Raw genomic sequence first — 18,030 nt, 5'->3', positions numbered from 1 at the left:
CTATGGGAACCAAATATAGCAATAGCATAGGCTATTGAAACCAATAATAGCAATAGCATAGGCTATTGAAACCAATAATAGCATAGGCTATTGAAACCAAATATAGCAATAGCATAGGCTATGGGAACCAATAATAGCATAGGCTATTGAAACCAAATATAGCAACGGTAAAATATATTTTCTAAATATGTTTTCAGTATTGGCAGCAGTCAACATTGTTCTAACTGGTTTGAACGAGTATAGGCTTTACAAATCACACAAATACTAGGATTCTGTTAATTGTATGTGTGAAGCACGTTCTCAATAAGCAAGATATAACCTATCCACGGTTTGATTTGGAATTTTCTAGGACTGTATCATTTTGGAGGAGGCACTCTTTGGAAATGACGCTGGCTATTTGATCAAGGTAAATTAAGTGAGGAGTTAGACTCGTGTGAATTGTGTATAATGCAAAAGCATAATGGCAAAAGCCTCCAAAATATTTATCTTGAGTAGACCAATTTAAAAAAAACTTTTATGGATAGGCTAATGCATGGCCAGGATTTTAAAAAAGACACCTGACGCATTGCTGTTTAAGGAGTGTAGAGGAAAGGAAGGAAGATAGACTGTATTCTTCACACAACTTATTTTATTATAAGAATTGCATTTCTGGAACGGTTTACAATCACACAACAGATGCATAGCTTTAATTCGAAGAATACAACCCCCCCCCCTCCCCCCCTTTGGGTGGTGTGACAACCAATAGCCGTGAGGAACCACTGTTTGGTGACCCTAATGTACAGTCAAATGACTATGGAAGTGAGAAACTGCGGTTGGGCCGTGGTAATGGTGTTATTGAGAATGCTCACGGTCTCAACACTGTTTCTAAAAGGAACTGAAACCATTTGTCTTGTCACACTCGTCTCTCACAGCTTAGTTCAGTCTACTGCTAAATGACAGCATGATCTATTAATGTGTGCGCAAAGGATGGCCAGCATCCCGGAGTCGCCTCTTCACTGTTGACATTGAGACTGGTGTTTTGCGGGTACTATTTAATGAAGCTGCCAGTTGAGGACTTCAGGCGTCTGTTTCTCAAACTAGACACTCTACTGTACTCTACTTGTCCTCTTGCTCAGTTGTGCACCGGGGCCTCCCACTCCTCTTTCTATTCTGGTTAGAGACAGTTTGCGCTGTTCTGTGAAGGGAGTAGTACACATCGTTGTACGAGATCTTCAGTTTCTTGGCAATTTCTCGCATGGAATAGCCTTCATTTCTCAGAACAAGAATAGACTGCCGAGTTTCAGCAGAAAGGTCTTTGTTCTTGGCCATTTTGAGCCTGTAATCGAACCCACAAATGCTGATGCTCCAGATACTCAACTAGTCTAGAGAAGGACAGTTTTATTGCTTCTTTAATCAGAACAACAGTTTTCCGCTGTGCTAACATCATTGCAAGAGGGCTTTCTAATGATCAATTAACCTTTTTTAAATTATCAACTTGGATTAGCTAACACAACGTGCCATTGGAACACAGGAGTGATGGTTGCTAATAATGGGCCTCTGTACGCCTACGTAGATATTCCATTAAAAATCAGCAGTTTCCAATTACAATATCCATTTACAACATTAACAATGTCTACACTGTATTTCTGATCAATTTAATGTTATTTTATGGGACAATATTTGTTTTTACTTTTCTTTCAACAACAAGGTAATCTCTAAGTGACTCCAAACATTTGACCGGTAGTGTTTTATTTTGTACATTTCCCTTTGATACTGGGGTTAGCGATTCAGGTCCAGGAGTGACAGAAATATTTGAGTTATTTTCACAGTGAGAATCATGGGCGGAATAGCTGCCGGTGGCCTAAAAAGGTTTTTGATGAATAAATAAGTTGTAGGTGTGATGAGGGGCTTGACCACTCACTGACCAATCAACGATCCCCATTGTTCCCTATTGCTTAATATTGCTGGCCGTTGTCTCAAATTGTGTAGATTATTGACGGTCTTTGCCCTGTCATCAACTCCAATTTGGAGTTGTGACATTACCTCTCTCCTAAACAGATTGCCAGAGCTGTTGGTGACATTACCTCTCTCCTAAACAGATTGCCAGAGCTGTTGGTGACATTACCTCTCTCCTAAACAGATTGCCAGAGCTGTTGGTGACATTACCTCTCTCCTAAACAGATTGCCAGAGCTGTTGGTGACATTACCTCTCTCCTAAACAGATTGCCAGAGCTGTTGGTGACATTACCTCTCTCCTAAACAGATTGCCAGAGCTGTTGGTGACATTACCTCTCTCCTAAACAGATTGCCAGAGCTGTTGGTGACATTACCTCTCTCCTAAACAGATTGCCAGAGCTGTTGGTGACATTACCTCTCTCCTAAACAGATTGCCAGAGCTGTTGGTGACATTACCTCTCTCCTAAACAGATTGCCAGAGCTTCTCCTAAACAGATTGCCAGACCTGTTGGTGACATTACCTCTCTCCTAAACATATTGCCAGAGCTGTTGGTGACATTACCTCTCTCCTAAACAGATTGCCAGACCTGTTGGAGAAACTGATAGACATTGCGAAGGAGGAGGGGATTCTAGTGATTCCCATGCTCCATCTCCTCAAAGGTTCCTCCAAACCCTTTGAACCAATCCCTGTCACAATCACACCAAGTTGCAAGACTTGGTCAGGTCTGCAAAATACTTGGGCAGGTCTGCGAAAAGTGACCAACACTTCACAGAACAGCAACGACAGCAGGTACCATATTTCTCTCCCATTTCACGTAGGCAAATATTTGTGACTATCGGGGTTTGGGGTCTGTTCCATTTCAATTCGTCGAATTCAGTCTGTAAACTGAAATTCTCATTTAAATGTTTTGTCTCATAGAAAACCATTGAGGAAAATGTTTAATTAGAATCTGTTTAGGCCTAGTGAATTCACTGAATTGAAATGGAATTAGCCCCAACTCTGGTGACTATATCACCACATAAAAAGTGAATCCTTTATTTAGCTTAGTTTAGTCCTCTTACATTTTTTTTTTGTGGGGGGCGGACGTTGCTAATAACCCTTAACTCCTCCATTTGTAGAACAATGTTGAATCTCATTAAAGCCAATGGACATTTAGTGGAGATGGACAGACTAGCGAGCCGTTCCTGGATGTGTCTACTGACCGTAGAGGATCTGGTAGAATACAGCTCCATTGTCGAAGTTGAGCTCCTGGACATGCTTCTTGTTTTTACTGTGAAGGCTCCTGTGAGCGTATCCACCAGCAACAACGGGGTGAGTTCAAATCACTACTGTAGTTGAAGACATTCTATCGTACTAAGGTAACGCACCAAGAATGGTACTAACTTAAATGTTATTTTTATACCTTACAGAATTTCACTGCCACTCTTTCACATATTCAAAACCATCTTAAAGAGCAAAAATACAGGTGATTTGACATACTTGTCTAATGAGTTTGTTTCAATATTGACAGTTGTGTAGTTTTCAACTGTCAACTGTCATCTTTTTTTGTTTTGTTTTTTTGCAGTTGTTTCAATGATGGTTATGGGAGTGAGTGCTTGGCAACAACAGTGGAACTGCTTAAGAAGATATGCAATGGAGGTCGATCCTCAAAATTCACAGCCATCCCTGTAGACTGCGTGAGCTTGTTAGCCTCAGTATCAAACTTTTCCCAGTCCAAGGTATGTAGAAATTATATTTACTGTTACCATTATTTAATCGGGAAGGTTATGGAGAACACATTCTCTGTGACAAAAACAACCTTGACGACCTGACCGTTCTCTTTCACAACAACAATATATAAAACAATGCTGGCAATATACTGTCCGGTATTAGAATGATTTTGAACAATTCACTTGTTGAATTGTCTCTATTATATTATGACAGACCAGCTAGATCTACTGTCTCTATTATATTATGACAGACCAGCTAGATCTACTGTCTCTATTATAATATGACAGACCAGCTAGATATACTGTCTCTATTATATTATGTCAGACCAGCTAGATCTACTGTCTCTATTATATTATGACAGACCAGCTAGATCCACTGTCTCTATTATAATCTAACAGACCAGCTAGATCTACTGTCTCTATTATATTATGACAGACCAGCTAGATCTACTGTCTCTATTATTTTATGTCAGACCAGCTAGATCTACTGTCTCTATTATATTATGTCAGACCAGCTAGATCTACTGTCTCTGTCTCTATTATATTATGACAGACCAGCTAGATCTACTGTCTCTATTACATTATGTCAGACCAGCTAGATCTACTGTCTCTATTATATTATGTCAGACCAGCTAGATCTACTGTCTCTATGTCTCTATTATATTATGACAGACCAGCTAGATCTACTGTCTCTATTATATTATGACAGACCAGCTAGATCCACTGTCTCTATTATATTATGACAGACCAGCTAGATCCACTGTCTCTATTATATTATGACAGACCAGCTAGATCCACTGTCTCTATTATATTATTACAGACCAGCTAGATCCACTGTCTCTATTATATTATGACAGACCAGCTAGATCTACTGTCTCTATTATAATATGACAGACCAGCTAGATATACTGTCTCTATTATATTATGTCAGACCAGCTAGATCTACTGTCTCTATTATATTATGACAGACCAGCTAGATCCACTGTCTCTATTATAATCTAACAGACCAGCTAGATCTACTGTCTCTATTATATTATGACAGACCAGCTAGATCTACTGTCTCTATTATTTTATGTCAGACCAGCTAGATCTACTGTCTCTATTATATTATGTCAGACCAGCTAGATCTACTGTCTCTGTCTCTATTATATTATGACAGACCCGCTAGATCTACTGTCTCTATTATATTATGTCAGACCAGCTAGATCTACTGTCTCTATTATATTATGTCAGACCAGCTAGATCTACTGTCTCTATGTCTCTATTATATTATGACAGACCAGCTAGATCCACTGTCTATTATATTATGACAGACCAGCTAGATCCACTGTCTCTATTATATTATGACAGACCAGCTAGATCCACTGTCTCTATTATATTATGACAGACCAGCTAGATCCACTGTCTCTATTATATTATGACAGACCAGCTAGATCCACTGTCTCTATTATATTATGACAGACCAGCTAGATCTACTGTCTCTATTATATTATGTCAGACCAGCTAGATCTACTGTCTCTATGTCTCTATTATAATATGACAGACCAGCTAGATCTACTGTCTCTATTATATTATGACAGACCAGCTAGATCTACTGTCTCTATTATATTATGACAGACCAGCTAGATCCACTGTCTCTATTATATTATGACAGACCAGCTAGATCCACTGTCTCTATTATATTATGACAGACCAGCTAGATCCACTGTCTCTATTATATTATGACAGACCAGCTAGATCCACTGACTCTATTATATTATGACAGACCAGCTAGATCTACTGTCTCTATTATATTATGACAGACCAGCTAGATCCACTGTCTCTATTATATTATGACAGACCAGCTAGATCTACTGTCTCTATTATATTATGTCAGACCAGCTAGATCTACTGTCTCTATGTCTCTATTATATTATGACAGACCAGCTAGATCTACTGTCTCTATGTCTCTATTATATTATGACAGACCAGCTAGATCTACTGTCTCTATGTCTCTATTATATTATGACAGACCAGCTAGATCTACTGTCTCTATTATAATATGACAGACCAGCTAGATCTACTGTCTCTATGTCTCTATTATAATATGACAGACCAGCTAGATCTACTGTCTCTATTATAATCTGACAGACCAGCTAGATCTACTGTCTCTATTATAATCTGACAGACCAGCTAGATCTACTGTCTCTATTATATTATGACAGACCAGCTAGATCTACTGTCTCTATTATATTATGACAGACCAGCTAGATCTACTGTCTCTATTATAATCTGACAGACCAGCTAGATCTACTGTCTCTATTATAATCTGACAGACCAGCTAGATCTACTGTCTCTATTATATTATGACAGACCAGCTAGATCCACTGTCTCTATTATATTATGACAGACCAACTGGATCCATTGTCTCTATTATATTATGACAGACCAGCTAGATCTACTGTCTCTATTATAATATGACAGACCAGCTAGATCCACTGTCTCTATTATATTATGACAGACCAACTGGATCCATTGTCTCTATTATATTATGACAGACCAGCTAGATCTACTGTCTCTATTATAATATGACAGACCAGCTAGATCTACTGTCTCTATTATATTATGACAGACCAGCTAGATCCACTGTCTCTATTATATTATGACAGACCAACTGGATCCATTGTCTCTATTATATTATGACAGACCAGCTAGATCTACTGTCTCTATTATAATATGACAGACCAACTAGATCCACTGTCTCTATTATATTATGACAGACCAACTGGATCCATTGTCTCTATTATATTATGACAGACCAGCTAGATCTACTGTCTCTATTATAATATGACAGACCAGCTAGATCTACTGTCTCTATGTCTCTATTATATTATGACAGACCAGCTAGATCTACTGTCTCTATTATATTATGACAGACCAGCTAGATCCACTGTCTCTATTATATTATGACAGACCAGCTAGATCCACTGTCTCTATTATATTACGACAGACCAGCTAGATCCACTGTCTCTATTATATTATGACAGACCAGCTAGATCCACTGTCTCTATTATATTATGACAGACCAGCTAGATCTACTGTCTCTATTATATTATGTCAGACCAGCTAGATCTACTGTCTCTATGTCTCTATTATATTATGACAGACCAGTTAGATCTACTGTCTCTATGTCTCTATTATATTATGACAGACCAGCTAGATCTACTGTCTCTGTCTCTATTATATTATGACAGACCAGCTAGATCTACTGTCTCTATTATAATATGACAGACCTGTCTCTATTATAATCTGACAGACCAGCTAGATCTACTGTCTCTATGTCTCTATTATATTATGACAGACCAGCTAGATCTACTGTCTCTATTATAATATGACAGACCAACTAGATCCACTGTCTCTATTATATTATGACAGACCAACTGGATCCATTGTCTCTATTATATTATGACAGACCAGCTAGATCTACTGTCTCTATTATAATATGTCAGACCAGCTAGATCTACTGTCTCTATGTCTCTATTGTATTATGACAGACCAGCTAGATCTACTGTCTCTATTATATTATGACAGACCAGCTAGATCCACTGTCTCTATTATATTATGACAGACCAGCTAGATCCACTGTCTCTATTATATTACGACAGACCAGCTAGATCCACTGTCTCTATTATATTATGACAGACCAGCTAGATCCACTGTCTCTATTATATTATGACAGACCAGCTAGATCTACTGTCTCTATTATATTATGTCAGACCAGCTAGATCTACTGTCTCTATGTCTCTATTATATTATGACAGACCAGTTAGATCTACTGTCTCTATGTCTCTATTATATTATGACAGACCAGCTAGATCTACTGTCTCTGTCTCTATTATATTATGACAGACCAGCTAGATCTACTGTCTCTATTATAATATGACAGACCAGCTAGATCTACTGTCTCTATTATAATATGACAGACCAGCTAGATCTACTGTCTCTATGTCTCTATTATAATATGACATACCAGCTAGATCTACTGTCTCTATTATATTATGACAGACCAGCTAGATCTACTGTCTCTATTATAATCTGACAGACCAGCTAGATCTACTGTCTCTATGTCTCTATTATATTATGACAGACCAGCTAGATCTACTGTCTCTATGTCTCTATTATATTATGACAGACCAGCTAGATCTACTGTCTCTATGTCTCTATTATATTATGACAGACCAGCTAGATCTACTGTCTCTATTATAATATGACAGACCAGCTAGATCTACTGTCTCTATTATAATATGACAGACCAGCTAGATCTACTGTCTCTATGTCTTTATTATAATATGACAGACCAGCTAGATCTACTGTCTCTATTATATTATGTCAGACCAGCTAGATCTACTGTCTCTATGTGTCTATTATAATATGACAGACCAGCTAGATCTACTGTCTCTATTATATTATGACAGACCAGCTAGATCTACTGTCTCTATTATATTATGACAGACCAGCTAGATCCACTGTCTCTATTATATTATGACAGACCAGCTAGATCCACTGTCTCTATTATATTATGACAGACCAGCTAGATCCACTGTCTCTATTATATTATGACAGACCAGCTAGATCCACTGACTCTATTATATTATGACAGACCAGCTAGATCCACTGTCTCTATTATATTATGACAGACCAGCTAGATCTACTGTCTCTATTATATTATGTCAGACCAGCTAGATCTACTGTCTCTATGTCTCTATTATATTATGACAGACCAGCTAGATCTACTGTCTCTATTATATTATGACAGACCAGCTAGATCCACTGTCTCTATTATATTATGACAGACCAGCTAGATCCACTGTCTCTATTATATTACGACAGACCAGCTAGATCCACTGTCTCTATTATATTATGACAGACCAGCTAGATCTACTGTCTCTATTATATTATGACAGACCAGCTAGATCCACTGTCTCTATTATATTATGACAGACCAGCTAGATCTACTGTCTCTATTATATTATGTCAGACCAGCTAGATCTACTGTCTCTATGTCTCTATTATATTATGACAGACCAGCTAGATCCACTATCTCTATTATATTATGACAGACCAGCTAGATCCACTGACTCTATTATATTATGACAGACCAGCTAGATCCACTGTCTCTATTATATTATGACAGACCAGCTAGATCTACTGTCTCTATTATATTATGTCAGACCAGCTAGATCTACTGTCTCTATGTCTCTATTATATTATGACAGACCAGCTAGATCTACTGTCTCTATTATATTATGACAGACCAGCTAGATCCACTGTCTCTATTATATTATGACAGACCAGCTAGATCCACTGTCTCTATTATATTACGACAGACCAGCTAGATCCACTGTCTCTATTATATTATGACAGACCAGCTAGATCTACTGTCTCTATTATATTATGACAGACCAGCTAGATCCACTGTCTCTATTATATTATGACAGACCAGCTAGATCTACTGTCTCTATTATATTATGTCAGACCAGCTAGATCTACTGTCTCTATGTCTCTATTATATTATGACAGACCAGCTAGATCTACTGTCTCTATGTCTCTATTATATTATGACAGACCAGCTAGATATACTGTCTCTATGTCTCTATTATATTATGACAGACCAGCTAGATCTACTGTCTCTATGTCTCTATTATATTATGACAGACCAGCTAGATCTACTGTCTCTATTATAAAATGACAGACCAGCTAGATCTACTGTCTCTATTATATTATGACAGACCAGCTAGATCTACTGTCTCTATTATATTATGACAGACCAGCTAGATCTACTGTCTCTATTATAATCTGACAGACCAGCTAGATCTACTGTCTCTATTATAATCTGACAGACCAGCTAGATCTACTGTCTCTATTATATTATGACAGACCAGCTAGATCTACTGTCTCTATTATATTATGACAGACCAGCTAGATCCACTGTCTCTATTATATTATGACAGACCAACTGGATCCATTGTCTCTATTATATTATGACAGACCAGCTAGATCCACTGTCTCTATTATATTATGACAGGCCAACTGGATCCATTGTCTCTATTATATTATGACAGACCAGCTAGATCCACTGTCTCTATTATATTATGACACGCCAACTGGATCCATTGTCTCTATTATATTATGACAGACCAGCTAGATCCACTGTCTCTATTATAATCTGACAGACCAGCTAGATCGACTAACCTAATGTCAGCCAGTGTCCCATGTTATGTTACATGGCTGCATTACTCCGGATGTAATAATATCATCAAAAATATATTATAAACTGGGGGGTTCCAGTCCTGAATGCTGATTGGCTGACAGTCGTGGTATATCAGACCCTATACCCACGGGTATGACAAAACATTCGTAGTGCTCTAATTTACATTGGTAACCAGTTTATAATAGCAATAAGGCACCTCGGGGGTTTGTGATACATGGCTAATATACCACGGCTAAGGGCTGTGTCCAGGCACTCCGTGCTGCATCGTGCATAAGAACAGCCCTTACACATGTTATATTGGTCATATACCACACCCCCTCAGGAGCTTATTGCATAAATAAATCATAGGATATATCCTCAGCAGTCTTGACTCTCTGAGGTAATGGAACCAGTGTCTTTAAACCTAAACCATTGGCACCAGTCTCTTAAAAATCACATTGTGTGTTCCTAGTATTAGACTTAATGGGATGTAGACTATGGCCATGTACGAATACTCATACTAGTGTTCTAAGGTATGCATTTTAGGTATGCGAAAACAGAAAGTTTTGTATGCTTTAAATGCCAGGATGTCCTATTCATTTCGGGCTTTTCATCTAGTAGAATTTGCTGCACACTTTTAAAAAGACGATGATCTTTCCAGATTCACATGTTTAAACAACCGCTGATAATCAAATAATGAGATAAGGGGACGCGCTGTACCCAGACATGTATGAATGGTGGGAATCAACACAGTTCTGCATTAGCTGAGGAATTCTCAGGATGCCAGTGTTGTTGATATGTGTTGCTTACTGCATTCGTTTTTTACCGAACAGTAAAGTATGTACTGTAGTAGGCAAGACAGATTTCGGACACAGCCATTAAGATTTCCTACTGCCAAACAATAATTACAGGGTAGCTTAGTGGTTAGAGCGTTGGACTAGTAACCGGAAGGTTTCAAGTTCAAACCCCCGAGCTGACAAGGTACAAATCTGTCGTTCTGCCCCTGAACAGGCAGTTAACCCACTGTTCCCCTGTAGGCCGTCATTGAAAATAAGAATTTGTTCTTAACGGACTTGCCTAGTTAAATAAAGGTAAAATAAAAAATAAATAAAACCTTATGTAGACTATAGAGTAATAGATTTTGTTTGACATGTTCTAGAACCATGGGGGGGGTGGGGGGGGGCGGAGTTCATGAAACCTGGTTGTCAAATTTATTGGTGGCTTGTATACAAATCAATCAAATCTCGAAATCTTAATCACGTTTTCTTATCACTTTTGTATTTTTTTTAAACAAATGGATATGATTTACTTGTTTTGAACTAATCCTTGTGGGTTCCGTGTTTCCTAAGAGTAAAATCCTAACATGAGATCTGTGATACCTCAAACGATTACACGAGTCATGCAATCATTTTCAGAGAGATGTGTGATTTAAGATTTACATTTTTTTTTTAAATAAAAAAATGTAATGTAATTTTGAAAATGACTTTTTTTTAAAGACGTGTGATGAGGGAGAAGACACTATCCGTTCAAAGAATCTGAGGCTGCTGTCTGAGTCAATCGACATCGTCAGATCCTGGATCAGTACGACCTTCAAAGACAAGTTGCGCGATACCTCAGAGATCAAGGTGAGAGAATTACTCAACTTTTTAATTGCACAGATTATGGGCCAAAGCATTTTTTAATAAGAAGCCACATTGCTAATGCGGTAACAGTTCACTTGCGTGCAGCTGTGTCACATCGCATGTAATAATATCATTAAAAAATATATATATTTTATAAACTGGGTGGTTCGATCCCTGAATGCTGATTGGCTGTCAGCCGTGGTATATCAGACCATCTACCACGGGTATGACAAAACAATTGTATGCATGTATGAGCCTTTTTAATATTGTCTAATAATAAAACAGCTGCTATTTAGTCAGGAATTCTCTTATAAGACATTAGAAAGGGGTCATACATCACACGTTTCATAATGTAATCACACATGCTAAATAAATTATATCATTAAATAAATAGTTACTGTATTAATAAGTTCATGTCAGATTCGTTAATGCCGTTATGTTGTCGCATGGCAGTTTTTTTTTAATGACATTTAAAAAGTATTATTGTATGTTAATTTGTTAACCACATGCTCTCCTTAATTGGTTATGATTCACAGATGTGGAATAGCATCATCTCTCTCAGTTTTGCCAATGTGGATTTCACCAAGAAATGGAGACAAACCTTCTGTACGGATTTAGAGGGCAAACTTAAACAGGTGTGGAACTGCTACAAAAGAGCATTGATTTTAACTCTTATTATTATTATTATTATTATTATTTGTGTCCAGTGGAGATGTTTTGATTATGTTAAAAACACATTTTCAGATCTCCTCTCTGGATCAAACAGAGATATACTGCTCAAAGATGGAGGAGCTGGATAACTGTCATCCTAACATGACTTGTAGTATTGAGAAATGTGCTCTTGAAGCTGTCCCCTCATTGTGCCAGGTATGAGTACTCCTCAAGTAGTCCACATGGAAACCTTTAAATACTCATATTTCCGCCCCACTTTTTGGGGCCTAATGCTTGCAGGAATACTTTTGTTGGTAATAAATACAGGTAACTGCCAAAATAATGGAAACACTTGAGTAAATGGTTTTCTGGCGACTCTGTTGTGGTGTGGAGTGCATTTTCCTGGCATGGTTGAGCTCCACTCAACCCCCCTTAGAGGCCAAGGTAAATGCCAATAAATACACATTTCTATCCTGATGGGAGTGTTCTCTTCCGGGATGACAATGCCCCCCCCCCATCCACAGGGCACGAGGGGTCATTGAATGGTTTGATGAGCATGAAAACGATGTAAATCATATGCCATGGCCGTCTCAATCTTCAGATCGCAATCCCAATTTGAACACTTATGAGAGATTTTGGAGTGGGGCCTGAGACGGCGTTTTCCACCATCACATGGCGTCACATCCCTCCAATAAAGTTCCAGATACTTTAAGAATCTATGCCAAAGTGCTTTGAAGCTGTTCTGGCAGCTCATGGTGGCCCAACACCCTATTAAACACTATGTTGAGAGGGGGGGGGGGGGGGGGGGGGTCCTTTATTTTGGCAGTTACATGAATGATTCAACGTAGGCATATGCACATGCTGCATTACAAATGGAAAATGATCTTGAACTAATGTAATTTTAAACTATTTTTTTTCTCACACAAGAGTAAATCAGAGGGGAAACTCTTTGAGAGGTTTCAGATTAACAGGAAGTTTGGGAAACTCATCTCAGCCATAATCCAGAAAACCTGGCCAAGAGATAACCATGGAAACAAGGACGAGGTGGTCTTTCAACACCTCATGACTTGGACTGCAGCCAAAAATATATTTGAACTACATGGTACTTACACTTTCCTATTTTAAGCATCGTGTAGCTCAAACAATTCACCCATTCAAACACTTCAAAATGGAATGTGTGTCGTTCTTGGTGTGTCGTTTAGGTGCTGATGAAAAGCTGATTGAGCAGCTCTCTAAAGAGGCCAAGGTCAAAATTACTGAAGCAATCTCATCCTTCAAAGTCGTTTGTAACCAGCTGATCAACGGAAGCATCAAGATCAAACTGCTGAACTACATCTTAGAAAAGAAAGATACTTTCACAGAGCTGATGGAGATAGGTAATGGAAGGTTGTGTGTTCTACCTGGGGCAGCAGGTAGCTTAGTGTTTAGAGCGTCTGGCCAGTAACTGAAAGCTTGCTGGATCGAATCCCAGAGCTGACGAGGTAAAAAATGTGTCGTTCTGCCCCTGAACAAGGCAGTTTAACCCACTGTTCCCCGGTAGGCCATCATTGTAAATAAGAATTTATTCTTAACTGACTTGCCTAGTTAAATAAAGGTTCAACAAAAAATACACTGCTCAAATAAATAAATAAAGGGAACACTAAAATAACACATCCTAGATCTGAATGAATTAAATATTCTTATGAAATACTTTTTTCTTTACGTAGTTGAATGTGCCGACAACAAAATCACACACAAATTATCAATGGAAATCAAATTTATCAACCCATGGAGGTCTGGATTTGGAGTCACACTCAAAATTAAAGTGGAAAACCACACTACAGGCTGATCCAACTTTGATGTAATGTCCTTAAAACAAGTCAAAATGAGGCTCAGTAGTGTGTGTGGCCTCCACGTGCCTGTATGACCTCCCTACAACGCCTGGGCATGCTCCTGATGAGGTGGCGGATGGTCTCCTGAGGGATCTCCTCCCAGACCTGGACTAAAGCATCCGCCAACTCCTGGACAGTCTGTGGTGCAACCACAGTTGGTGGATGAAGCGAGACATGATGTCCCAGATGTGCTCAATTGGATTCAGATCTGGGGAACGGGCGGGCCAGTCCATAGCATCAATGCCTTCCTCTGGAACTGCTGACACACTCCAGCCACATGAGGTCTAGCATTGTCTTGCATTAGGAGGAACCCAGGGCCAACCGCACCAGCATATGGTCTCACAAGGGGTCTGAGGATCTCATCTCGGTACCTAATGGCAGTCAGGCTACCTCTGGCGAGCACATGGAGGGCTGTGCGGCCCCCCCAAAGAAATGCCACCCCACACCATGACTGACCCACCGCCAAACCGGTCAAGCTGGAGGATGTTGCAGGCAGCAGAACATTCTCCACGGCGTCTCCAGACTGGAACGTCTGTCACGTGCTTAGCGTGAACCTGCTTTCATCTGTGAAGAGCACAGGGCGCCAGTGGCGAATTTGTCAATCTTGGTGTTCTCTGGCAAATGAAAAATGTCCTGCACGGTGTTGGGCTGTCCCCCATCTGTGGACGTCGGGCCCTCATACCACCCTCATGGAGTCTGTTTCTGACCGTTTAAGCAGACACATGCACATTTGTGGCCTGCTGGAGGTCATTTTGCAGGGTTCTGGCAGTGCTCCTCCTGCTCCTCCTTGCACAAAGGCGGAGGTAGCGGTCCTGCTGCTGGGTTGTTGCCCTCTTACAGCCTCCTCCACATTTCCTGATGTACTGGCCTGTCTCCTGGTAGCGCTTCCATGCTCTGGACACTACGCTGACAGACACAGCAAACCTTCTTGCCACAGCTCGCATTGATGTGCCATCCTGGATGAGCTGCACTACCTGAGCCACTTGTGTGGGTTGTAGACTCCGTCTCATGCTACCACTAGAATGAAAGCACCAGCAGCATTCAAAAGTGACCAAAACATCAGCCAGGAAGCATAGGAACTGAGAAGTGGTCTGTGGTCCCCACCTGCAGAACCACTCCTTTATTGGGGGTGTCTTGCTAATTGCCTGTAATTTCCACCTGTTGTCTATTCCATTTGCACAACAGCATGTGAAATTTATTGTCAATCAGTGTTGCTTCCTAAGTGGACAGTTTGATTTCACAGAAGTGTGAACGACTTGGAGTTACATTGTGTTGTTTAAGTGTTCCCTTTATGTTTTTTGAGCAGTGTGTGTGTATATATATATATATATATATATATATATATATATATATATATATATATATATATATATATATATATATATATATATATATATATATATATATATATATATATATATATATTGAAGGCTTGTGATCATCTCTGTTTTTCTGCTCATGAGGAAATGGGTAAGTCATAATGACATTAATGGCTGTGATATGCTTGTTTGGATCTCAATGCAGATTGTCTGTCTTTGAATGAGAAGATCCAAGGCACGAACTGTGCCTCCGTGGAAACGCTCCTGAATCTGAGGTCTGAGGAGGCTAGAGCTGTCAACCATGAGAAGGAGCTGGTGGAAATCTTGCTCACCATGAGCCGCAAACTAAATGAACACATCACAGGTGTGTGTGTGTGTGTGTGTGTGACTGGGAGAATCTGATTGTAAATAGCTAATTCTTTACTGTTTTTATGTGCCATTGCAGTTAATTTTGGGGACATGGAAAAGAGACAACTGACCAACATCGAGGACATGACCTTGGACCAGTTTATGAAGGTTCACCCGTTTGACCAGCCCTCCTCTGGAATGCATGGTGTGGTTACCTACTTTGATCTTGATCAGAGCATGCGACAGATGGCAGATGTTTGGCACATGTTTGGAGAAAGCCACATATTCAAGATGTTGTGGGAGAAACAGACCAAAGACTTTGCTTCTGAATTTGATTCCTTAGTAACACCAAAGGAGGTAACCAATGGTATTTTTAGACCTTGCTACGCTAAATACAAGAAGATCTACGAAGGCCTGAAGAATGGCAGTCTCAAGCTTAAAAGGGTTGATATCCTCTTCAACGACTACAAGGGCAAATATGAAAAGCTGGCAATGGATTTGGACATTATGTGCAGACTTAACAAGTCAGATAACAAACGCTGGATCAAGGAAAGGGTCCAGCAGATTGAGCAATACCATGGCCTTCACTTGGCTGTGAAGTCTGCTCAAGTTATTATGAAGGTCAAGGAGACCCTAAATCTTCAAGGCGACTTCAAGGCCCTACAGACACTGCTAGACATTGTAAGAAGCTGATTTCTGAATTCAAATTGTCTAAATTTTTGTGAAAAACTCCCATTTTTGTTTTTGCATAATTTTACTCAAAACCCATAGTGAAATAAGGGATAATCAATGAGGGCAGGGGGAGTCCTGTGTAAATAAGCCTTGATGAGAAGTGCTCCCGACACGCAGCGGAGGGGCTGACCTAGCATGTAGTGGGTTAGTTCCGCAGGACTTATCTAACATGTACACCATGGCTGTTGCCACAGAAAACAATACTAACGCACACATTTACCAGTAGAAAAGTTTTCAACATAATTCATTGTGTCCTTACTCCCGAGTGGCGCAGCGGTCTAGGACACTGCATCTCAGTGCAGGCGTCACTGCAGTCCCTGGTTCGAATCCAGGCTGCATCACATTTGGCTGTGATTGAGAGTCCCATAGGGTGGCACACAATTGGCCCAGCGACGTCTGGGTTTGGCCGGGGTAGGCCGTCATTGTAAATTAGAATTTATTCTTAACTGACTTGCCTAGTTTAAATAAAGGTTAAATAAAAAAAATTAAAGATTCTGTGAACATCCACTGAAGCTAGCTAGCTAACTAGTTATCTAGGTTACAAAAAAAAAAAATTTTTAACAATGTCAATTATGTTTTCTTTTCTTTCTTTTTTTTTTACTTTGGAAACAGCAGATCAGAGGGAACATGTGGTATAACGTTTGACGTTCAGTTTCACCTCTTGGCGACATTGTAGCTGTCTAGAGGTGATTCATAATGGCTCCTGGTCCACAAACCAAATGTGACAATAAAAACATGACAGAGCTTGTCCAAAGTAATTGACTGCTAGCTAGCTAGCTAGCTAGCTAGCTAGCTAGCTAAATTCATCTGCATCCTCTGTCCACATTGGTCTTGCATTTAAAATATTTGGTTTGTGTAGATAGCAAAGTCGTTTGTAGCTAACATTGATGCCACTGAATATAAAGTAAAATCAAATTTTATTTGTCACACACACGTGGATAGCAGATGATAATGCGAGTGTAGCGAAATGATTGCGCTTCTAGTTCAGTAATATCTAACCTAACAATTTCACTAGTAAGGTGGGTTTTGTGAATGGATATTTAGGCACTGTTTGTGGTTGGAATTTCTTAGCTGTGGAATATTTAAAAAATTCTGGGTGTTAATTTGAAAATAATCGACACCAGCCAATCATAAAAAAATATTCCCTCCAAGCTGTGGGAAAGGACTTTTTTTTACATTACTCAAGTCAAGCTAGGATTAAGTGTGTATAAAGTCATTTATTTTGATCTATTTATTATTTTAATCTTAACAGTTTGAGGCATTCACTTTTATTGAATTGCTTTTAGTCGTTGTACACCACAACATAAACCAGTGGTAACTGAACAACAATGGATTCAGGTACATTTCTCAGGGTTTTTCTTCTTCTGTTCTCAGATGAGTGCAGATTTGAATGAAGAGCACATTGATCGGATTGACAATGACCTAATGCAGGCCAAGACAGATCTGGTGGACGTCACAGAACCTCGCAGACAATGCCTCTTGGAACTTGGCCACGCAAAAGATTTTGTAATCTGGGTTAAAGAGGCCCTGAAAGGTAAAGAGGCTTATGGCTAAACATTTTCATGACTCTAATACAGGGTTTCCTAAACTCTGTACTCGGGATCCCAAAGGGT

At 39.4% G+C, this 18,030-nt stretch overlaps 1 protein-coding gene across 1 annotated transcript in view; it reads left to right on the top strand.

Annotated features, from left to right (window-relative positions):
- The window catches only part of LOC139408280 (E3 ubiquitin-protein ligase rnf213-alpha-like), a 99,907-nt gene that overhangs the window by 31,886 nt on the left and 49,991 nt on the right, over nt 1–18,030 (top strand). The window contains exons 11-22 of the mRNA XM_071151984.1: nt 2,513–2,725; nt 3,055–3,247; nt 3,346–3,401; nt 3,501–3,654; nt 11,371–11,499; nt 12,033–12,131; nt 12,241–12,363; nt 13,075–13,249; nt 13,350–13,523; nt 15,543–15,701; nt 15,783–16,366; nt 17,792–17,951. Of these exons, the coding sequence (XP_071008085.1) occupies nt 2,513–2,725; nt 3,055–3,247; nt 3,346–3,401; nt 3,501–3,654; nt 11,371–11,499; nt 12,033–12,131; nt 12,241–12,363; nt 13,075–13,249; nt 13,350–13,523; nt 15,543–15,701; nt 15,783–16,366; nt 17,792–17,951 (2,219 nt within the window). The remainder of the gene's footprint in view (nt 1–2,512; nt 2,726–3,054; nt 3,248–3,345; nt 3,402–3,500; nt 3,655–11,370; nt 11,500–12,032; nt 12,132–12,240; nt 12,364–13,074; nt 13,250–13,349; nt 13,524–15,542; nt 15,702–15,782; nt 16,367–17,791; nt 17,952–18,030) is intronic.

Source organism: Oncorhynchus clarkii, chromosome 5, assembly GCF_045791955.1.
Source record: "Oncorhynchus clarkii lewisi isolate Uvic-CL-2024 chromosome 5, UVic_Ocla_1.0, whole genome shotgun sequence".
Taxonomy (NCBI): Eukaryota; Metazoa; Chordata; class Actinopteri; order Salmoniformes; family Salmonidae; genus Oncorhynchus; species Oncorhynchus clarkii.
Note: the sequence above shows the minus strand (reverse complement) of the source record. Positions and strands in the feature narration are given on the sequence as shown.